Consider the following 25,249-nt stretch of genomic DNA (forward strand, 5'->3'; position numbering starts at 1 on the left):
CCCTCCAAATGGATGTATCCATGAGAAAGGGAGGGAAAGGGTGCTGTTGTTTAGTTCTCTGTTCTCTGATCCAGCGTATCACACAGTACTACTTGTACCAGGATGGTAGCAGGAAGAAATGGGTGAGGTGAGGGTGGGTATGGAACCGCCTATGTTGGTGGTCAGCAGTTCCACCTGACATCAGCTTAAAGCAAAATCATGGAGTCAGACAGAGAAAGCAAGTGACTTCATTGGTCTTTGCCAGCAACCACAGATTCTTCATCATGTCTAATCCAAAACACGTTCTTTTCCCTAAAAGGTCCCCCTGACATTCTAATGTTTAATTTGTTTTAAAACTGGTGCACATCCCATTCTGCAAATAACCACTGAAAGGCTGCAGCAGTTGGTATACTGCAAGCTCAAATAAAAGCTACTGAACTAGTCTTCAGACTGCTCGCTATGAGCCTGAGCAGCATCTCTGTGTTTGCTCTTGGACTCACTAAAGTCAGCTTTAAAGTTACTAACACTTCTGAACAGAACATCAGGCTTTATCTCGGAGGCAGGAAGAGATGACAGAAAACTATGACAGACCAGTGGTTCTCAAAGCCTGAAGAGTTACGCCTATCACCTTTTATTCTCATTTCAAAGGATCCAGTACAAAATGAGAACGCCCCTACAGCAAACTCTGGCAGTGAGGAAGGCCAGCAGCACCCCAGGCTGTGTTAACAGGAGCATGGTAGCGGGAAGGGGTTATCCTTCTCTGTTAAATACCTGTGAGACCACATCTAGACAGTTTTGGGTTCCTTTGGTACAGGAGGACATACATCACCTAGAATGGTCTCAGTGAGGAGCACTTGCCCTGTGAGGAAAGGCTGAGGGACTGGGACTTGTTCAGCCTAGACAAGAAATGGCTTTGGGGAGGACACAACTGAGCATCTTGCCTGTACCCCACCGTGAGAAGGTTTGAGAGAGGATGGAGCCAAGGTGTCACTGTGATGTCCTCCCATCCTGTGGGAGGATGGGAGAGAACAGGCATAAGTTTAAACAAAAGAAGTTCAGATTCCAGATAAAGAATACCTTTCCCCCCCCATGAGGGCAGGCAAGCAGCAGACCAGGCTGCCCAAAGGGGTTGCATAGTCTCCATCCCTTCAAGGTTTTAAAGGCTCTGCTGAATAAAGCCCTAGCATCTGTGTCTGATCCCAAAGCTAATCCTGCTTTGAGTAGGTGGTTGGACTTCCTGAGGTCCCTATGATCACATATACACAAAATATATGTACACACCTTCCTCATAAAAAAATTATTAAATGATTACTTGAAACAGAAAGAAAATATAGCAGAATTAAAATTTTTTTGCAAGTGGCAGTCAGCTCAACAGTAAGTTGAGCAGTAAATACACAAAATGGACTATTTTGCAAATGAGCAGTAATTAGGCTGATTATGAATAAATATACAAATATTTTTGTCACCTCTGATGACAGAAGAAGTCTGCATCCTTTCAATTGAAAAAGTTTAGGATTTCAGACACAGAGTAAGATGTTGTATTTTCCCACAACCATGCCTGAAGCCATCTTGGTTCAAAAATATCACAATAGTTACAAACATGCACATTGGAAGAGAGACTTAGCACTTTCACTGGCTGCACACGAGGACAGGAGTGTTTTTAAGATTCTTGGAAAAAAACAAAAAAAGAAAAAAAAAGTCTAAATGAGCTCACCATCTTAAACTCTTCTCATCTGCCCTTAATCTAGTTATGCCAAAATTGCCTCAGGGCATTTGGCCACTGTGGCCATGTGTTTCACAAATGCCCTTTGTGGGTATCTCCATGGTTGACCCCTGCCTCACTTTCCTCTCTGTACCCTCAGCTCCTCCATCTCCAGCACCAGTCTCAGCTAGAAAGATCACACAGCAGTCCATCCCATCCTTTCTGCTGTGCTTAAAAGGCCAAAATAAGCAAAAAGATTTTCTTCCCTCCCCGTTCCCTCCCCTCTGTCAAGTTTTCCACCAGCACCTGGACAGATTTCCCACCTTTTCCAGGTGCTTCAAAGCACCAAAGTGAAAACTGTATCTTCCCACATGGGCTAGAACAAGATCAACTTTGCTTCTGGCAGCCAAATAACAGTCTTCTCCTGCTTGGGGTAGTTCTCTGCAGAGGAGGTATTCAGGTCTTTCTATGCCTACTAGCAGCCACTGAGGGAGTTAAGCTTTACCTTACCTTTTTCTATCCAGAAATGGAACACAGCTGTCACAGCAATTTGCATTTCTTGATACAAGAAACACTTAGGATATCAAATTAAAGCAGGAGCTTCAAAGCTTCTAATGGGACAGAGCTCTAATCACACTCCAGATGCCCAAAATCTCAGCTGACTCAGCATTTAAAAAGACTCACCCCAATCTGTCATTCCATGGTCAGAAGTTAAAATAAATGCAGTTTTTCCATCATTTTCATAGAAATGGTCAATTATTGAAGCAATTTCTTTCACACCCTCATCAACTTTTTTAATATTCTCCTTGTATTCCCTTGAAAAACAAGAAAAAATGTTAGATTCAAGGGGGCTCTCACACTTGGCATAAAGCAAGTTATCCATGGTCATAATGCCCAATCCTTTTATTATAGACAGCTTTATCCTCTACAGAACCTCAAGCTAACAAAAGGCTTCCTAGGTGTAAAATCTCACCTCCTCTGAGTCTTACGTGAGATATTAAGTTGTCATAGCACAGTTTGAAGGCTCCTGAAACCACAGTTTCAAATGGATTTATATTTCAAATATGACCTGTCCTTGACTTAAGACTATAATTTTATCACTCCCAGCTATCAGGCAAGTTAAGGAGAATAACAAAACTCAGAAATTCTGGAAAACTCAAACACCTTAAATTGTAACTTGCAAAAATTACTTTAAGATGGTAACTAAATAGCAAAGAAAGATTTTGCCATGCAGGTATTGTTTTGAGATGATTCATAGGTCATCATTCTTTTTGCTGCTGTTGCTAAAGTCAGTTTTAAAACTCTGTCTTCAAAAAAATCATAACAAATGAACATGAGAGATACAGCAAATATGAACCTTGGAATGATGTAGGGAATCAGAGAATGAATTTTGAAATTATGCAAGGATCAAGAGAAAGACATAAAATCCTACATTCAAAGCACATGAAGAAGTGAAAAAAAAGTTCTCAAATAATGCACTTCAAAACAAATTAGTGATGAGAACTGTTAATCTAAACTCTTCTTGGTTCAAGAGTCATAAGGAAAGCCAAAGCATAATGTTGGAATTTGCAGCCATTATAGTTGAGTTTACTGTTGCCTGTAAACTCAACTACATAATTTCAGCAATGGGAAATCTGAAAACTGTATCCATTTTATGTTTAAAACTGCCATTTCCTACATATCCTCTAGACTATGTGTTGGCTATAACTAAGAATCTGCTGAAAATCAGACTCGAGTAGAGAAGTATAACCAGGTATACCGTATATAGTAATAATTTGTGACTTCTACAAATGGGACCTTAAAAAACAAAATAACCCAGAAAATTCAGAACACAGGTAATCATGGTGACACATATGACCCACAACACTACCAGTCTTGTTCCTGGCTTGATAAATAACACTATTAAAGAAGTTACTGCTTGCATTTAAAACTAATGAGAAAGATATGCTTAATATCTCAATTACCTTGAGTTTGGCCGATGAGCATGTCCATTTGTGTCTATGCCTAGCAAATGAAGGAACAGAACCACTTTCTCCTCATTCAGTGCAGAGAACAATGTTTGATTACTTCTGGAAGAATTAAAGAAGCTCTGCATGGAATAAGCCATTAATACATTAATCTGAGTAAAATGGAAAAAGATAGGCAGCTTATTAAAACTAAAACATAGCTGTTTTCATGTCAAAATGCTAGTAGTTATTAGAGTTAAAAAAAGAGAAAAAATAATGACTTCCCAATTTACTTCTTGGAAGATAACTGCTATCAGTATAGTCAATCCACAATTTCAGCTTATCTAAGGCAACATTCAAGTTGAGGTGTCTTTTGCTGTTTTGGGGGATCTTTTTCTTGTGGGTTTTTTTGTTAGTTTTGTTTTTGTTAGCTTTGTTTGTGGGGCTTTTTTGAGTTTGTGAAGGCAGAAATACCAGCTAATTGCATATCATCCCTTCTTTGCCTCCTGTATAAACACAACAAGAACCATTCCTGAGCATCACTTATAGCTTTACATTTCCATTAATTTACTGAATTTACACTGGAAGCAAAGGTCTCAAACACTCTCGCTTTGAAAGCAGGTATTGCAGGACTGAGATACCAAGCTACAACTTGTTTGCAGAAACTAAAATAACAGAACGAAACATGACATGTTTTGCAAATACATGAAGTACAGAACATACATCTGCCTTGCACATGTCCTACTTATGCATCCCTGAGGCAGATGCCAGGGGAGGATTCTCCCCTCAGATGGAATGAGTCTTGACACAGCTATTCTGTGTTAGACCAGCCATATTACAGCAATGCAAAATGCAGGCAGACAGCTATTCCAACATCAGCTCCTTAGTAATAACACTGCCCAAGGAAACAAAGTTGGGTAGGGTTTTAGTCCAAAGAGCATCTAGAGAACCTTGCAGTACACTAATATAAATGAGAGTGTTTTCAAATTTCATGCAAGAGTCCAGGGAAAATGCTGGTATAGCCAGGGAACCATTTCTGCCACCAAAGAACAGGGCAGTCCACCACACACTTGTGATAGCAGTGGAGCTCTTAAAAACCAAAGCTCACACCTTGTGTAAACAAAAGTCATTGCACCCAGAGGAAGACTCAGCTGGTAGTGATAGTATCATAGTAAGCTAAGTCAGGAAACCATGGCAGTATGCAATTTCACCTTTTTAACTCCCTGAATATACACAAGCTGTGTGGACTAACATTTGCACACTCTCAGCTTCAGCTCCTGTCCAAACAAAATCATGACCAAAGTCCAGAGATATTTTAAATAAAGACACAAGAACAAAATCTGATTACATTAAATAGCAATATAATTATTTTTAAAATTTCCATTTCCCACAGAGATTCGTTCATCTGCACATATTTGACGACAGATTGAAGAAGTTTTCCAGAGCACATCAGTAATTTGCAGGATACAGTATAATTCTGTTTTCTTATTTTTAATTAAATAAAAGGAAACAACATATCAAAACAGACAGACAGGAAACTACAAAAATTAAATCCTAAATGGTAGATCAATATTTGAAGGCACATATTTTTCTATCACAGAATGATTGCGCGAAAGAAACCATTCAGAGGAAGGCAAGGCCTGAGCTTCCTCTCTCCCACCAGACTAGTCCCCATGACATACCAAAACCATCCCACTCCCCCAGCCCCAGCCACCTTGTAATCCAGAGCAGCAGCAGTCAGAAGAGCTTGCCCAAACTCTGGCTAACTAAAAAGAAGACGGTAAACAGAAGATAAGTGTAACCTAAGATGTGGCACCTTTTCCCAGAACAAATAGAAAACTTTATCCCATGGAGCTTTTTTAAAAATGGTTTACTGATTAAAAAAAAAACAAAAACCAAATAGGAAGCTCACCACAAGGAGTGATCTCAGGCTGATAAAGATGGTGAGTTGGTAAGCAGGATACTGAACAGTAGGGGCAAAAACCACTTCACCTTGCTCAGGAGGTTGCTGAACTGTTTGTCCAGAACTATCCTTTTATCTTCTTGTAGCCTGTGAAAGGTCTCTTCTTTTTGGTTCTCAGTGTTCAGAAAACTTGAGTCCTATCACCACTCAGCACTAGTTTCCAACCCACCCAACCCACCATTATGTTAACTTTAACTTTCTCTTTTTTTCTTCCTTTTTATTTGCTCTATTCAGTAATATTACCTCCATTTATATTTAAGCCAAATCTCACCAAGAAGTTTCAGAGAGGGCAGTAAACAACTAAAAGGCCAAGAGCACTTAGTTTCTCCAGTCTCAAGAAAAAGCAGCTAAGGAGAAATCCCATTGTTGTCTTACAACCATCTACTGTGAGGGTGAAGGGAAGACTGAGCCAGACTGGTCAGAGGGCCTCGAAAATGGGACAAGGCAAAGTTCACAATGTGAAATGCGGGAAATTCCAGCAAGACAAAGAGACTCTTAAATATTATTTTTTTAAACCATAAGCGTATCCAGACATTGGAACAGCTTCTCAAAAGGCTTATCCTTGAAGATGCTCAAAACTTGATTGGGCAAGATCTGAGCAGCTCGCTCTAAGAGAACCGCCTTCATGCCGGGAGTTGGACTTGATGATTACTACAGCTTTCTTCCAAACTTATTTTTATATAGTTCTGGCAACTTTTCTATGATTTTCTGTCAATTAACAACAAAATAATGCACTGGCTACAACCGATATGCAGTTTAATAAGATCAGCAACAAGTTTCCCATTAAAACATTTACAGCAAGATGTGAACTTAATTATAACGTAATACCCATTAAAACATTACAACAGAAGTTTGGTTATAACTATGTGAAATCTTTATCTAATCATCTCCCTCCTCAGATTGGAGAAAGCAAAGAAGAAAAAAAGACTACCTAGCAGGTCTAACAAATACATGACTTACAGATGTCTGAATGGAATATGAACTCACAGATGTTAAACATCTAAGTTGTCGGGGACCTTTTGTTCCCTCAAACAGAGCTTCCATGGAAGCATGATCCTTTAATATGGCTGATAAACTGCTGCTGACTGCATGCATGTACAAAGAGAGAGACCAAACAAGCTCCTTCATACATAATCTAGGACAACCTAATTTAATTGGTTGCTTAAAGTTGTGCATGTTGACTTGTGTTAATGGGAGAGTTTAAATAGTTACACTCATTTTCAGATGTAAAATGTACAAAGGCAGGATAAACATATGCCAGGTCTGGATCAGCTGAGCATGATCATGCACAAGACGCCTACGTATTTAAAATAAATCATTCAACCATTGTACTGCTAATTAGAGCACAGCTATCTGTATTGAAATCCACTGGCACAAACATCAGGTCATGGCACTGTCTGCAGAGTTTCAAAGTTTAACATAATTCAGTTCTGGACTCTGGCCGCCACCCTGCACGGAAAGGACAGTCTGAAGGCTTGGATGGCCTTCTTCCAGCAGAAAGGGGTCAAAGCAAGAATGAAGTACTGTGTTCAAAATGAGAAAGGAATAAAAGAAAAGAACCCCAAATATTTGTCATCTGTATCTACATGCCCATTCAAGTCAGAAGACACCAACTGAATATCTGGAGCGTAATAAATTGTGGTTAGGCCATTACTGGGACTCATCTCCAAGACCAAGTTCCTGGAATTTTCAACCTTTTACCTTAAAAAAGAGTTCAATCTTATAAAACTGTTTTCCACAAAATACTTCAAAAAAATCAAAAATGCATTAGGAAGACTTTTTTTTCCATTAGTTAACCTCCACTCCCAATATTTTGCTCCTTAATTTTTCTTAGCACAGACTCACAGTATGATTTAGGTAAAGGTTATTTAATTGAGAATCATCAGGCCACATCACACTAGATTATACTCAGTCCTGTAATTATTTGGAAAGCTTCTAAAAAAACTAAATCAAATCCCAAAGAAGCCAACCCAAAACCCAGAAAAAACCTGCAGTCAATCAACTTCATGCCCATCTGGAACTCCAAGCTATTGTTGTACATTAAAATTATTGAGTTTTAATGTAGCTGCTGATAATAAGCCCACAGTCTAGTATATGCTAAATTTTCTGTCCCAAGAAAGGGTTAGGAGCACCTTGATCATGAACAGACATGACAGGAACTATCAAGTATCATAAATTTTTCTTCCAGTCATGATTTAAGCAATCTGCTTCTGAGCCATACAAATAAAAACTAGTGAGAGTTACCCATCTTCTGACCGAGTTACCATTAGTTAGTGTTTTTTTTAAGAGAACAATCAATTTCAAAGTGCCAGCACTAGCACCCCAAACATTAGTTAGCCATTTTTCATTTTATCCCCACCTTTTTTGGGGGAAGACACGAGTGGCCCTCATGACACTTGGGGACCTGCAGACTACACAGCAGAGAAGGAGCACATTACCATCTTTTACTTTTTAAAGAGGTAGAAATCCAGGAACCACCTTGGCCAACATATGAATTAAACAATATGTTGTTAAATCCTTGATATAAAACTCAAAGGAGGAATAAAAAGAGTAGGCCAAGAGTATTGCCACTCCTACTTATGTGTAATCTCATTAGCACAGCTGGAAGTTGTTTGCCTATAATAACAGAGTGACCTTGGTTTCAGTAAGCCTCGAGTTTCACACTTCTGAAGCAATCATTGATGCGTTATTGGAGACATGATTAATGGAATGTGTGGTTTGCGCCAGTCAATCAAGTCCTATCCATTCACAGTATGAAATTTAGATGGGCAAAAATATGTCTTTAAAATAATGGTGCTGGTTCCGAGGAAAAAGTAATCAGTAATGACATATATATTAAACACATCATTAGAGTTTGAAAGGAGAAATGCCATTAGGTGTTCTGAAGCAAAAGGCAGCACCACCCTCACATACTTGTGCAGCTCCAAATGACAGCAGGGTGCAACTTCATGACAACAGCTATTCAAGTGTAACTGACAGCCTAATTTGATTTGTATTATTATTCATATGCATTACAACACACAACATGGTACAAAGTGCATATTCAGGGAAAGGATGGCATTAGAAAAAACATCTTTTCACCTGCAAACTCAGGAAATCACGTCCTTTGAGAATTAGCAAACTATAATGAATTTTTTCCACCCTATGTTTAAAGCAGAACCAAGCTTGGCTTCCTAAATAGATGCTGATTTGGTTTACTGGTTTATTTGGTTTAATTTTTTGTTTGATTTGATTTATGCTGGTTAGCTAATACTAATACATACTGCCCAGAGATCTTGTGGAAGAAGTTTGAAGTCTTAAGCTCCATTAACATTGTTATGAGATCCAGAAAGTAACTCACTTAATTGCTTCACTGATACAGGTATTCATACACCAGTGCGCACTATCAGCATTTCTTAATCCAGAACAAGGGAGGTAGCATGGAATAACAGGAATATAGAAACTAACGAATACTCAGAAATTATGTGTCTTAGACTATTAATACTTACAGTGACAGAGTCACAGAAAACAACAGTCATGAACCAGCACTGACCCAAGTCAGCTCAGCAGAGCACCACATCAACAAATTATAGTGCTCCAGGGCCTAAGATGCCTCTGCTTCCCCCTTTCTTCCCCCAAACTAACTGTGACTCCTCTGACTCATCTGTCACAGTACAGTGTGAACCACAGCAGACAATCAGAAGCCAGCTACATGAATCAGAAGAAGCCACACTGAACAATTACAGTCAGGGTGCAAGCTTGACAAACATTAAGCCAATAATATTGTCTATTTCTTTATCATAATGAAGACTTATGATTTCTGCCATGCTGTAAGACCTGTTATAAAATCCTTGACTAATAGCATTCAAGATCTTAAAGGGTCTGTAATACTCCATGGCTTTCAGATTACAGGCAAACAATACAAAGAAAAGCCAAGAATGTTTTTAAAGGGTGCTTTTATTAGTGTTAGATTTTTAATCAGCACAGAATGACAAATGCTTCCTCTAAGCACCCATTACACTAGTCATGAAAGTTGATTCAAGCAATATTTACTTATGACCCCATGTGATACATCTTCCAAAAATTTCTTCCTTTTCAGTTCTATGTTAAGGTTTACATGTTCTAAGACAAAGCTAACGCGCTTTTTATAAACAGCTAGCATAAAAAGATTGTCTGCTTACCTTAACATGATCAAAAACCCATATGTCAAGCTTGGCTGCATCTTGTGCTCCAAAGTCCTCACTTTCTGCTGTGTAACAAAATGTATAAACGTGATCTCCAGTAGCACCTGCAAAAACAATATAGGTGGCACACGAGATAAGAGAAAAGGTTTTTTTCTCTTTTCATAGTCAAAAATACTTTCATGCACAGAAGTAGAAACTTATCAGGAATGATAATCCTTATTTTAAACTTTCCCATAACTTACGGTTTTCTGAAACCCGGATACCATTTTACCTCATTAGGTTATCAGCATCTCAGAGGAATGAGGAACAATGTTATCCAGTATGCTCAGGTGAGGAAATAAAGTATGAAAAGGCAGATAGTATTAAAACAAATCCCAGTACAAGCAAATTAAACAGAATTTCATTTTGAAACAAAGAATTTCACCAGGAAACTTCTAATCAAGGAAGATACATATTTAGAACTTCATTTAAACATGTGTTTTGTGGGGAGACTGAGAAAAATTTATTCAGCTTTGGTTTTTCAACTGAATCATACAAGACAATGCCCTATCTATGAGGTCTTTTACACAGGAAAACATCAGATATCATATATAATGAAGGCATCAGAAGGGTTCCTGTATATCAGTTCCAGCTATCAAAAGCCCAGTGGACAACTTCAGGAAGATAATTTTCAAAGTCTGCGTCTTCAAAACATGCATCCAAAATAGAAAATGGAGAACTACTGAACTATGTTCACTCACAAAGTACAACACGAGGGCCAGTGATGTGCAAACATAGCATCTGGACAAGTCCATTTCATTCTCTACTCACTGTGAAGGGAGCAAAGCAGAGAAAGGCAGAGGAGGTTGGGGGGGGAGACCTAGAAGAAAGTAAACCTTAGAAGTCCTATAAAGATCTGAAGCTAGGTGAAGTTTAATTAAATAACTCAGTCAACAGCAGAGCTCTTACAGCTCAGGGATGCCATTTATACCGTGACAGTGCAAACTCCCAGAGGGTGAAATGTTCTTCAATTGGTTGATGACCAGCAAGAATATAACTGATTTGCTGGATGTCACAATTATATAATGCCACTGTGTAAGCTTCCAGGCTTGTGAATGAATTAACATCCCAGTATAAGGGAGCTGCTTAGCCAAGATTATGCACAAACCCACCCAAAGGGATGCAGGTATTTCAAGCCAGGAAGATGAAAGCTAGCACAGATTTTCTGGTGTAGCTCCCCTCTGCGCCCCAGGAGATGTTACAACGACTTATAACACAGAATACTTGCTGTAGTTCTCAGTCTGAAAGAAAAGGAAGAAAATACTGCCAGGCATTAAAAAGTGAATTCAGAAGTTCCAATTGGTGGATAAATGAGATCAAAAGAAGAAATAAGTCCTGTCCAACGCTATCTAAGAGGGTAGAATGCTGTAGTGTTTTTCCACAATGTCACAGCAAACCCAAGAAGATCTTCTTTAAGAAGTGCCACACCAAAGAAGCCAAATGACAGGACACAGTTTGCAGACCAAGCAAAGGAATACATCTACCACTTACCCATTTCTAATTTCCACCAGAGCAAAACAAAACAATTCACCCAACCCTGCACGGCTATAAAGAGAAACAGTAGCAAAATAAAGTCATACTAGGAAAGTTTTGGAGTGCCTGCATAGCTTATAAAATATACCTTTCTTTTGTTTTGTTTTGGTTTTTTTTAAATAAGAAATCCTACTACACAAAATGTTAGAAAATATTATTTTGTTTCTGTTATTTGAGAGGTGCCAGGTGACAGTACACTAATACTTATCTTTAAGTCTGGGGATCAGGAAGCAAAGATGGGATAGAGAAGCAGAAGGAAGCCAGGGATGAAAACACCCTTTAAAAGCAAGCATAGAGCTCTAGTGGATTTGATGAAGCTATTACACTACAGGAAATAACTGAAGTTGCCAGAAACTCTCAAACCAGTTACCACCTTTTTGCTCCCTTGTCCAACACTTTATGTCATCCTCAGTATCAATATCCAAATATTTGGATCATGGATCAAATTATTACACCTTACTTAGATTTAGTGAGACAGTTCTGTGTCTGACAAGCTTTTCATGGATCAGAGTCCAGACCAGCACGAGACTTTGCTAGCAAATTTTGCAGGCACAAAAGAGGGGAAGGAAGAATGAATGCACAAGGACAGTCAGACACTGAGCTGGACAGAGTGTGGGCATCAGAGAGCTGTCATCAAACACAGCTCCGTGAGGAATGTGAGAAATTTTGTGTTGTTTAGCAACAAGTAACTAAAACAGGAGACCGAGATGTCTGTCTGTCCAGAATAACCCCAACAATGGTTTGTCCCAGTTGTCCCCATTGTCTTGATACCCCTCTTCATACTCAATTTAAACAATGACCCTAGAGTTTCTGGAAGCTTCCAAGAAAGAGAAAGGGAACCTGTGGAACAAATGGCACTGTGGGCGCAACAGAGTAGTATCTACTTCCCTTAAGGGAAGCAGCTCCTTTTTCCGTGTGACATTTAATACTCTAGATTATACTCCAACCCAGAACCATGACAAAAGTACAGGACTGGACCTTTCAGGTCAAACCTCAAATTCTGGAAAGTCTAGAAGAGAAACTCAAAATTTTAAGGAGCATTGTAGAAGAAAAATAGGCTTTTTCAAAGCACATTATTTTCAGATAATTTCAAGGGTATAATCAAAAAGCATCAGAGAAAATAAGGCTAAAATTAGCACACTGAACTTACATATCTTAAATGAGTTTAACTATTAGAAACAAATACCTTTTAATCCTGCTAAAGATACAAGGCACTTAAAACATTATCTCAGAATAAAACACTAATCACACAGTCATTAAGAGTTTGATAGATTAAGATTTCATGTATATCTATTCTGATATTGAAAAAGATCTGTGAGTATTTTATTTACCTTCTCTATAGAATCCTCAATCATTTCCTTGAAAGATTTATTACAAGAAAAGTATCTAGGGAATACAGACAATGACAGGAAACAAAAGATTTTCTATCCTTCCCAAAAAGCAGCAGGTGTTATATAGTCTTTATTTATCATCCAATGGAAGTGGTGAAATAGTTAATGAAATTCTGAACATTTTAGCATGATAAAATACACACAAGAGGAGTGCTGTGACCTCACTAATTCGCAACTTGAAAAGAAGGAGAGAAATTAAGCTATGCTCCCCTATGTCCCTCTCGGCTTTTTGTAAAAGTAAAGTTAAAGAATAAACACTTGATCCCACTTCCTTCTGTATTCTAAAACTTTTCCTCCTTGAAAGAAGAAAAATATCTTTTTCTAACCAAAAGAAGTTAATTTATCTCTCTATCATGAGAAACTATGATTCATTTTCCCACACAGCTACTACCTCTCAGATACATTGCTGCACTAAACCTTTGCCAACATTGGGGGATTTCCCTCCCCCCTGCAAAAGGAAGCTCCATTGTTGACACCACTCAGAACAGGCCTTATTGAGAGTATTATCCTTGCACATCTCTACAGATAACATCAAAGCTGCTCTCAAGTCCTCTGCTTATCCTCTTACTCAAACAAAACCAGTAGAAAGACAAGGGTCTGGGAAACTCTCAAATTCCTCAAATATTTTCCCAAGAACATATCCCCAAAAATATAAATAATCTGTGCAAGGGCAACTACCTTTCCCTTCTCCCCAGCCGGCACGACACGATTTCCAAATACAAGCTGTAATCTGAGGTCATGGGAAATTATCAGGAGATATTTTTACAGCAGACCATAAATTTATGAGGTTCAAGCAAAGAACAGAAAAGAGGGATGTGGGGGGAATATCAGGATGAGAAAGGGAAGAGACATGAGTTCAGAAAAAGTTCAAGAATCATCATGAGAAATACGACATACATTTTTTTCTAAACCAGTATTATATTCCACTCCCATTCTGCCTATCCCATTTTTCTCATTTGTCAATACCAATACTTAGAACAGAACTGCAGCACATGCCTTTAGCTCGTCTCCTTTTCACTTCAGTCTGTTTATTCTGAGAGTACACAAAAGGGTGTATATGCCCTCGTTACAACAATATTAAACCTTTAGTTGTTTGAAGTGTTGCTCAGCAATCTCTGCACACTCAAAGACCAATTGCACTGGGCTGACAAGACTTGAATACACTGTATACCATGAGCAGAAGACCTCAGCTTCAGAAATAGTACCAGCAAGTTCCTGCTTGCATGCAGTTCTTCCATTTACATATTATTGTTCAGAGTAAAGCAGGATAACTCACAATAAGCTACTTCACAGCTCAGACATTCAAAAAGTATGGCTGCAGTTCTATCTCCCAAATCATTGGGAGCTGCATGCGTAGGAAGAAAATCCCCAACTGCACACTTGCAAACAAGAGCTTTAAACCTCAACTAAAGAAAAAAATACTAGGTCCTTATAATTTAAGGTGTGCTTCTTTTAGTATGCTGACAGAATTAGGTAAGGCCTATTTAAACAGATGACTAATAAATAGAGATATCCTCATTAAAAGCCTGCTTCTTTTCCTCCACCCCCTCAAACTCACAAATTCACAAACTAGAAACCAAGTATAGAGTATATAAAAATATACAAACTGGAAATATGTCATTCACCTTGTTCTCTAACTCAAAATTTTTAAGTGTCTCTGTTTTACTATCTGATAACTATGTGTTAAAGATTCAGAAAATTTAAGCCTTACCTTTTGCAAACATTGGCAAAATATCTGGGCTTCCCCAGCTCCAGGTATATTTACTTTCATTGAAAACAGAGTCAAATTCCACTGGATTCTCCTTCCATCCTGTTAAACAAATACACCTGGATTTAAATGTGGTTGCCAGAAGATCTCATTGACAAGACTGACAGTCGATGCAAAATGTTGTTTGGGTTATTTTTAATAACTTTCCTTTATATTATTGCACAATGAACTCCAATTTGTGAATCTCAGTTTTAACTCCATTTCAACCTCTATTATAATAAGTCCCCCCTTCATTAAGAAGTGAGCTGAAAACCTAAGCCAATCTCATTATGCAGGGATTCAAACAGGCAAAACACACAGCTGATTTACCTTCTAAACAGCTAAAATTCTCCTGAATTCTACATCCCCTGTTGTCTGAACTGAGTTTTTGGCATTTCAGGCAATAAATTACACACTCATATCATATTTCCAGCAGTCACACACTCATCACAATACAACCTCCAAGATCTTCTGTTTCCACAAAAAGGCAGCTGGCAGAAATACATAGATCTCTCAACAATTCCTGCCAATCCTGGATTTGTAGCAATTGTCAGAAGGAAGAAGCTTTTGATTAGGAACATGGATAGAACCAAGTAACTCCTCTCACCTCCCCTGTCCAAAACCAACACACAACATTAGCAGTGTTCATGCCTGAGGGAAGGCAGAGGACCACACAAAAGACCAAGTCAGTAACACAAAGCGTTGTTCCCCATAATTAAACCCCAAGCACGCAGTGACAGCCAGCTCTGGACAAAATACATGCTTGGGGCTTTTGGTTTATTTTCGTCCTGATTCTCCAACTCAAGACAGCAATAATTCAGCTAAGACACTACAGTACATTAGTTGTTTCAACACCTACTTAGCCACCTCCTGTTACATCCCAAATGATAATTAAAATCTCTGTTACATGAAGAGGTGAGGCCATAAAATACTCTGCTTCCAGGCTCAGGGTGCTAAGTTTTACCACGTTACAAAATATTAACATAGGTAAGCTATTTTCACAGCTTTTCAATATTAAGAATGGAAAATCCATCCAAAATTACTATTTTGCACATAATCTTTGTATACAAACCACTATGCATTAATAATCATCTAGAAGCCTAGCACATCACTGAAACACCTTATCTCAGAGGACAGTGTTCAAAGCTTTAGGACAAGCATACCTTTAGCAACAGCACTGACATCTTCATAAAATCCAGCTATAAGTGCAACGTGCCCTGGCCTGGATTCTGTTGGGACTCGGGTATGAGAGATTCCCCAGCTGCCATTGTTCTCTAGAATACCCCTGAAAAAAGGATAAGAGGCAGTTAATGCTCATGACTTCTTGAAAGCACAACAAATTCTGGGAGGCAGAAAATGCACAAACCCCCCCCCCCCCAAAAAAACCCCAGAACACAGACTAAACCAGATTTTCACTACCACCTGCTGCGCAGTAAAACAAGCAGAACATTAACCTGCAAGTAGTTCTATATTATGACACCCCACAGAGAACATTACTATTGTGGCCCATCAGCACTGCAAACAGATGAGTTTAGCTGGTATTGTAATACATTTCAAATTAACACACTATTTTTTTCTGCTGTTTTCCACTTTAGCTTACTTCCCCCCCAACAGATTGTTTCTGCCTGCTGCTACTTTTTTTGTTATTTCCATTTAGCTAGAAAGTGTCTAGTTAAATCTTATCTTACTCATTAAATATGCTCAATTATAATTAGTTCTTGTGACCATGTCTGCCTTTTTCTGTGCTGAATATCAGAAGCCAGCATGAAGAGAATTTGAACCGCATGCAAATTTAAGGTACAAATAATTTTGGCAACAAGAAGCAAATCTAAGTAAACCTTTTATCTTTTGTAATTACATCACATTGAAGGAGAATACCTTCTCACCACACATAGAGAAATACATCAAATTGTCTAGGGTTTATGCACAAACAATAGTTACAACAGATAAAAAGCAAAGAAAATAGGGACAAAACCCAACCATAAGAAACAGCCTCATAAACTATTCCTGTCTGCTGAAGATATGAACAGCTGGGGCCTGCCAGAAAGCAAGTGGTGAGCATTACCATATGCTGCTTTCTTGTCTCCATCTTCTGGATGAAGAGAAAGATTCAGCTTATTGTCAGAGCATGGGGAGAAAAATAAAAAACACACCCACACACTCCTTATACTGATTTTTAGGATAAAACAGCAGAATCCTCTGAACAAATTCAAAGCAGTTTTTAACAGTCAAATTGTACTGTTGTTATTCATGATATAAGATACAAAATTGTCTATATTTTTATCAGATGTGTTTTAGTCCATGCTAATTTCATGCTTTCTAACTTTGTTTTTAACAGAGATTTTATACGACTGTTAGTTACAAGACCTCTATACTCAGCTGTAAATATATTTCTCACTAATGAAGCAAGAATTGAATTACAGCCTAAAATTTCAAGCTCTACTCTAAGTTTGCAGCATTCATGGTTTGCTTGTTGAGCTTTTTTTAAAACTCATTTTAGACCCCACATTCTCATGGACTACTTGAAAGCTCACAGAACTGCCTGGAATAGCCCAATACTAGTGAGAAATATAAAAGCACACAGAGACATAGCACTCTGACATGTTATTTCTAGCCCTCATCTCAGCTAGGTTTTAAGGCAAGTTGGACTGAAAAAAGTACTAATTTGAAAACAGAATTTAAGTATTATTTGAAGTGGTTTCCAGTTTATTCTCACTGAAGACTGACTAAGATGTATTGCACTAGTATTCATGGAAGATTTAAGACAAAAATAAAACATGTGCAGCTATTCTCATACTTCATGGTCACAACAGGTAGGAAATTGTTTTAAATAGAATTTGATTTCTATTGAATTGGAAAGTAATCCTCTATCTTTGCTTTTGTGGGACTGTTGTCAACAACAGGATTGACTTCAGGATCTCAAGTCAACAATGATATATATCAAACAAAAGTATAGATAGATAGATAAATAGATAGATAAAAATATAGCCAGATATCATAATTTACCTGTTCAGAATTCGTTTAGCTATTTTGAATCATTTCAAAGCCTTTTACTCAGAAGAACCACTGAAAAAATTAATTTCCTTGACAATATAAACATTAGCTACCCATAATAACAATGATTAATATTAATATGATATAGTGATATGGCTGAAACATGACAGGCAAGGAAGAAAATATCTTCCCTGAAATCATCACCGCAGCAATTCAGGTCACCTACTATTGCTCACAGCTACCACAACACTGCTGAAAAATAGATTTTTCAAGAATATTTGTAAAAGAGTAGATACTTGGCATATATCATCCTAGTAATCTGCTTCAAGCCTAATGGATATTTATTTTTAATTTCATGTACCTAATAAAATTTTGCTTCTATTTATAGCACATTGCTACAAGAGGGGTTCTTGCTCCTTTAAAGAAAATATTTTTGCATTAACAACACAGTAGTTCCCAAAGTGCTCCACCTGGATAAGATTAGTAATCTGGATGTTATGTTGCCTACTACTATAAAGTGGATAAGGGACTGAACACTTAGGAATGAATGTGCAAAAAAAGTAAACTTGATATTAAATTGCAGATACTTTGGGTTAATATTATTGGAAAAGGAATGCTCAGACAGCAATAACTTGGCAGAATAAAAAAGGAAACACTTCCAGAAATCAACATCTGATCTTATCAACTTGTTTACAAAGTTAACTTATGGAAGTTGTGCAGCTCAAAGGTTTGGTGACAAAGCACCGGGCCTCTTGCTTCAAAATTGTGGCAGCTCATGTAATGGATCTGAAGATAGGCTCTGGACTGCCTGGCCCACCACATTTCAGAAAGTACGACATGCCACATGTTTTTTCTTTTCATCCTCTCTCACACAAACACATTCACACTCAGGTACGTCTATGCAGAATTAGAGACAAGAAAAATACAGATGGCACTTCAAACCTCTATTGGCATTTTCTTCCACTCAGTGACCTGTCAGCATCTTTGCTTGTTACAAGGCAGTTCTTCCTCTCCATTCACCCATGTTACCTTCAGCACCGGGGACAATGTTTTATTTCTACAGGTTTTGAAAGAGAAAGTCTCTAACTACACAAATGAGGTGAAGCAGAGACAACAAAAGTGCCAACTTTCCAGCATTAGACAAGCCAGTACATGGTTTAACTTTTTTCTAGATAGGCATGACAATGCTGAATGGCTTAAACATAAGAACTCAAACCATTTAATGGCAAAAATACCCACTATAACTCTTTCCTGGCCACTACCCACCATTGGTCCTACTGATGGGGACATTACACCATTCGTACCTTGATGGTGTTGGTTGATGCTGGAAAAGACCAACAGTTTTACTGCTAAGAAAAGAAACTGCTCTGAGGTAAGTGTAAAGTCCACTGCTAAAAGACAAGTCTCACTGATGTGTCAGACATCTGCCAGTGGCAAAGAGCACCTTATAAAGACAGTAACAGCAGCAGAAGCAGGTATAACTATACTCATATAAGCTGGCAAGCACTGTAGCAAGGACCCCTCAGATTTCTTTACTACTTTTGCAGTAGTGGACTGCAAAAGCCCTAACAGCTTCAGATGTTTGATTATTTGGGTTTGTTCTGATATTCAAGCCAGACCAGCACTATTACACAATTGTCTTGTTTTTTTTAGTCTAAGAAATTAATTGTCTTATAACCAATTAATTATCTTGATACAAGGAAACTGGGAAAGTTAACGAAAATTGGTTCTAAGCACGTGAGGTTATGACTTTTTGGCAGGATTTATTTTTCACAACCTTAAACCAAATCAACCCCTTAAGCAATCAGACACACTAGGGAGCACAAGGGAGGCACCAAGGTCAGGCACACAGGAAGGGTGGAACCAAGAGGAGGTGGCAGCCTGCTGTTAGATCCATTCAGGACATCACTTAATCACTCCTTAAAAAGCTTAGAGTTAGAAGACAAGCACGTTAATGAACTGCTACTCTTAAACTGAACATCCAGGAAGCAGTAAAATTAACGCCTGTCAGGCTTCAGAATTGATACCATGCTGATGTGAATGGAGAAAGTTCACGCTCCTCTCAGTTACTGGCTATCTGTAGTTTGCAGGGGACAATACTCACTCAATTTACACTGTTACTGCTTTAGCAGCTTTCCTGACAAGGGACACCAAACCAAACTCATGCAGAGTGTAACTCTTTCAAAGTTGGTCACTTCAAAGGCAGAGGGAAGGCAGTATTCAAGCTACCATAGTTGCTGTCGTTCTTCTTCTTCTCTTTTTGACATTATACAGAGCTGCCTTCAGAAGTGAAATCTTTTGGTTCAGTAGAGTTTTCAGATGGACTTACCGCAGGTAAGGTGCCTGGGCTGTGCCATTGCTATTCAATTCATAGAGTGAATCTGCTCGCAGACCATCAGCAACAAAGAGTACAAGACGTTTTGCTGGAGGTGGCAGTGGAGTCTGCTGAGGGGTCATTCCATGGACCAGGGGAGAGCTGAAGTAGATGTCAAAAATGGAGACCAAGAACACACAATGCACAAGGAGAGCAGCAAGTATGAAGATTGGTATATCCATGGCAACAGCCGGCTGGCAAAGGCAAACTCCAACACTAAGAGGAAGTGAGAAAAATAAAGTGAGGCAAATGAGACTTATCAGAATCAGTATTTATTTCACTTGTTATAGAATGGCAATACAACAATCACAGCCATCACCCATGTGATCCATAATCAGTTTCTGTTTCCAACAAGCTTTTTCCCCCAGTCAAAAGCCACTGCATGACTAATTCAGACTTTCAGAGAGCCATCATGTCTCAGCAACTCATCTGGTTTTTACTGGTTTATTAGACGGTTTCAAAAGACCACTGAATCAAGCCAGTTTGTTTTGGGACCTACATCAGTGACAGAAGACTCAAGACAACACAAAGTCTCCATGAACATACTACCCTCTACTGGCTAGTTGCACAACAGAGTTGAAATCTGGTAAATGCAAGCCAGAAGCCAGACAGCTAGGAAAAGCCATCCTACAGCAAACATCCATCCAATACTGCTTTTTTCCCCAAGTTTGCTATCAAATCTGGGCTTGTTATATTCTGTAGAAACAGAACCCTTCTTTTAAAAGAACAAAGACGCTGTGCTGAGCGCAGAATGCTATTCCTCTTCTAAAACAGGTGACAAAATCACAACAGTTGCAGAATTATGTTTCAGGGATAATTATATTCCCTTTTTGAATGTTTTTTTTTTCTACCCTGTCACCCTCTGATATCAGGTTAGGGATACAAATATGCCTAATAACAGGTACGCTGGAAATGCACGTTTGCCAAGTGTACTGTGCGGTTCAAGTGATGCCTACTGCAGGTAAATATGTATATTGGCTCAGGTAAGTGTGGGATCTAAGCTGGAATGACACTTAGCTCTAACAAAGTACTATTAGTGCTGTCCAAGCTGCTAACTTAGTTATTTAAATATCAGCTAATTATCAACCTCTACAAAACAACACCTCCACTCATCAATTTAGAAACAGATGTTCCTAACAGCCTGGAAGGTTCAGATTAACTATGTAAATACACACCTCTCTTTAAAAGAAACACTTTGTTAGGAATCTAGTAAGTGCTTCTAAATGTCAATATACATATTGAGTTTATCTTGTTACTTACAGAATTCTAGTAGCTGAACAGAGACAGGCACCCACCATATGGTAAGACTATTACTCTTATCAAATAAGGAGAAAAGGCTTCAATACCAAATAACCTGAACTCTGACCAAAACTCTGAAAGATTCTTCTTAAAATAAAATTTTTTAAAAGGCCAGGAAAGCCAGAGGAAAAAAGAAACATACTAATAAAGATTTGAAAGTTAATATATAATATTACTTACTATTCAAAAGAAAGTTCAGATCTCTATACAACTTAACCATAACTTCTAATTCCACCCATTTTCCTTACCGAAACACAGATGCAACAACTCCAACCCTAATTCTAAATACTACTATAGTAATTTCTCATTTGAGAGATTTGGAGAGAAAACCACATAACAAAATTGAGATAACTTAATATAACATTTCAAAGAGACAATCAGTAGTTACATTTAAGCGATCAAACAAAAACTTTTTGTTAATCAGGAACTTACGTGCTTCTATGTCTACAAGTGTAAATATCAGTTTGTTTATTTTTAAGTACTCAGGGTTATTGCATCAATTTAAATATATGAAATTACAATCACAGAAACACCACTAAGTTCAATGCCAGACTTCATTTTATTCAATCAGTTTTATTTCCATAGGGCTTTTTATTTTGATGTAGTTGTGCTTGATAAGAGAATCCAAACTATTCATGCCTTAAACTGATGATACTAAACACCCTACTAAACAAAACAGTAAATTCTATCAGGTACTTGTTGCATATTCCCAATGCTACAGTTCTACAGCTTAACATATTCTATGTTCTTCTAATTAAAGTATTAGTAACATAATCTGTTTTCTGCACTAGTTATTTCTCTTTGCTTTAACTCTCCCCAAGCCTCAGTCCTTGCTTGCAGCAAAACGAGTGTAGTCAACACAATTCAAATTTAATGCTGTCTTAGACTATAGCATCCATGGAATTAATTAAAAAAAATAAAAAGGATACTTTCTTTTGCAACCAGTTTGACTACATTACACTAGACTATCCATCTGGGCCCAACATCTCCAACTGCTCACCACCATCATATGGTTTCCAGACAAGCAGCTCCCAGAGCCCTGCTTTTGCCACATCCCTCACAGCTGCTCCTTCTGCCTCTGAGGTTAGCTTACACTGTTCCTTTAATACACGACTTTGTGTGTTATCACTGTGACATAACACTGTGAAAAGTATTCTATCTTCAGGCTTACAAATACTTTCCCGCAGATATAAAGGCCTTGGAAAGCTCCTAATTGCATTCAGCTGAATGTCAGAATGGCATCTCACACCCTTTTCAAATGGAAGTCTGGCTCTCAAACTACTAAGCCACTAAGGTGTTCCAAAGGAGCACTCATCTCTGGGTAGAGAGGCACCAGCGACCTTCTACACCTTTTTATCTTGATCAAGTTACAACCAAACTTGGTCCTTGCCAGCCCAAAGTGCTTGAAGTTCATTTAAGACAGTCGTTTTGTGAAATATATCCTCTTCAGACATCAAAAGTACCAGAGAAGAACAAAACATTTCCAGGACGTGGTTTTCAATGGAAAAGGAAGTTCTTTATCACTGCCCAGGTTCCTTTGGGACTTCCAAACCAAAGCACCCATTCTATCCCTGTAGGACAAACACCCAAGACCAGGTACCTTTTTCTTCCCCCTTTGTGCTTTTGCATCACCATTTGACAGGCTAGTTTGAAATGCAGTCTGAACCTGCCAGTCCAGCATGGAATGCAGAAGCTGAACAGGATCTCATAGGTGTTCTGACAGGCCTGTCAGCATCATCAGGAGATGCAAATGGAAGGAAGCATTGGCATCAAACTCCTTGGGGCCCAGTGGCCTTCTGGCATGTTTTTCTGGCTGGGAAGCAGCTAACTCAGTAAAAATTGGGTGCTCAGGCATTCTTCAAACCATCTTGGTACAGAGAAAGCAAAGCTATCACTGTGTATGTATCTGTCCCGCCAGGAAACATGCTTATCTATATACTATTTCTCCATGTCTCACATGAGATGCAGAAATTAAACCCAGCTTCTATGGGTTTAAGAAAGTCCTTTAACTTTCTCCTCCCTCTGTTACAAAGGTCATAATGAGCAAATTTCTCCATACAGCCCAGTGCTTGACTGTTTAAGGCAGAAAGCTCACAAGGCATAGAAATAACAAGGATAACGATTTCAATAACAATTTCTTCCTCACAAGGAAAAAATAACCAGGTTAAAAGGGAAAAGTGGATTAAGCACTAGCTTATAAGGAAAAGCAAAAGCCAAAGCCTGTCAAGAGAAGAAAAAGAGAGATGTATTAAACACACACAATTTTGAGGATAAGGAGCCAGATGCATTAATTACTAGTGCCAAAATATCTCTGCCCTCAGGTGCCTGACCATTCAAAATGTGGATAAACAAACTGTCACTTGAAAATATATTTTACATCTTTCCGTCAAGAAATCTTAAGCCAAGGATATCTCAATATTTTTGTGTTCTGTAATATTTTCTCAGGCAATCCCTTAGCAAATGATTTAGTCCACTATCTACCTTTAGGTAGTGTTTATTTTCACAAAGCAAAACACAAACTTTGCTCAGATTTTAACTGCATTATTCTACTTAATTCTGTTAAGCCATTGCCTATCACAACAAGAGGAGACAGAGAAGCTCCTAGTCTTGCAGGTAAAAAGAGCACATTGCTACCTATTTGTCACATGCCATTTCTTACTGTCCATCCAAATACATCATTTGCTATAACAGAATCCTAGAATCCTAATACAGGCAGCCAAATCACCTCCTCTTTAGATTCAGCCCAACTAGTAAGCTATATATCAGACTCAGATTAATTCTTTTCTTTCTGTACTTTTCACCTTCTGTCACCATCTCTTAAACTAAATACAGAGCCAATAATGATTCTGTCCAACCTCCAGTATATCAGAACTTAAACTATTACAATAAAATAGGTTTTTTTCAAACAATTTGGAGTCAACAACACAAAGTTGGTGTGGATTCTTAAATGAAGACCCTTTTCAGATTCTTAACAGGAAAGTACTAAAGATCCACTAAGCTTCTCATTGCCTGTTAAATGTGAGTTGTTCACAGGAACAGATCAAGTAGAAAATCAGCACTGCCCTGGTGAGGCCGGGGGCTTCAGCAGACTTTAGAGCTTCTCACTTTATTGGATGTTGTACACGAGCAGAGAGGAGAGCGAGAAGACACAGGGGAGCAATCAAAACGAGAGACAGCAAGGTAGAACCAGGACACCCTTCTTAGAGTCTAGGAGATTAAAGAAAGAAAAGCAGCAAGGACCTTCTGACTGCAATTAATTACTTTTCCAGAATAAAGTGATACACAGATTAGAGAAGGGTTTTTTGGTGCTACCCTGCCGTCATACTGAATTCTCAGAAAGTTCAGCTCCCAATTGGTGGCAAAGAGGAAGAAAGGACTCTTTCTGTCTTTGTATTTGCACCTATCAAAACAATATCCAAAAATCCTATCAGCTGTGAGTGCCTCACCAACAGCTGTGTCAGTGCAAGGACTAAAACACCCAGACTGTGATGGTGGCAGGGGAGCAAGACAGCTGCAATGAGCCACCTAAGCCCAACCATCAGACAAGAAGCAGGCAGGTTATTTCTTCACATGAGCTTTTCCCTCTTTTCAAGCTGATCTGTAACTTGCTGATAAGACTTTTTTTTTTTTAACCTTCTTTTTGACTCACACCATAGAAACTACATCCACAGCCCCAGGCTGGATCAGGTCCCTCAGCGCTGAACAGGAAGGCTGACATAATTAAATGCAGCACACAGTTTCCCTAAGTAATCCACATCTAAGATGCATCCTCTCTGAAGTTATAATCTCTCAGTATTATTTATAACGCAAAGAAAACCAGACTTGTACTGCAATACAATATAGTTCTTCATAAGAAATGCAACATTTCCCTTTTATATTTTTCTTTCTCCAAATACGCAATAAAACATAGACAAAATACTTCATGGAATATGCCCCACTGGCGGGAATATTTTGTTAAGGACAATAAAGTGTCAAGACAGGGAGCTCAAGATACATTAGTCATTTCTTTTAGAGGAACCATGGTTCACCAATACTGTCAAGTCTGCTGATTAAGATGAAGAAAATCCATTGGAAATGCATTTTCAATAAGCATCAATGGCCTTGGTAAGCATCTTTTAC

The 25,249-nt window shown here is 38.4% G+C and overlaps 1 protein-coding gene across 5 annotated transcripts in view; it reads right to left on the minus strand.

Moving 5' to 3' along the window:
• PIGN (phosphatidylinositol glycan anchor biosynthesis class N) overlaps positions 1 to 25,249 on the minus strand; it is a 102,375-nt gene that overhangs the window by 66,892 nt on the left and 10,234 nt on the right. For all 5 annotated transcript variants that reach the window (XR_003530039.1, XR_003530040.1, XR_003530041.1 and 2 more), the window contains exons 2-7: positions 19,787 to 20,047; positions 15,627 to 15,748; positions 14,428 to 14,526; positions 9,751 to 9,857; positions 3,646 to 3,770; positions 2,366 to 2,496 (exon numbers count right to left, since the gene is read on the minus strand). Coding sequence is in view for 2 of the 5 variants with exons in the window: in XM_027657483.1 (XP_027513284.1) it covers positions 2,366 to 2,496; positions 3,646 to 3,770; positions 9,751 to 9,857; positions 14,428 to 14,526; positions 15,627 to 15,748; positions 19,787 to 20,013 (811 nt within the window). In the remaining 3 variants the exon portion in view is untranslated. The remainder of the gene's footprint in view (positions 1 to 2,365; positions 2,497 to 3,645; positions 3,771 to 9,750; positions 9,858 to 14,427; positions 14,527 to 15,626; positions 15,749 to 19,786; positions 20,048 to 25,249) is intronic.

This window comes from Corapipo altera, unplaced genomic scaffold, assembly GCF_003945725.1.
Source record: "Corapipo altera isolate COAL_440 unplaced genomic scaffold, ASM394572v1 66, whole genome shotgun sequence".
NCBI lineage: Eukaryota > Metazoa > Chordata > Aves > Passeriformes > Pipridae > Corapipo > Corapipo altera.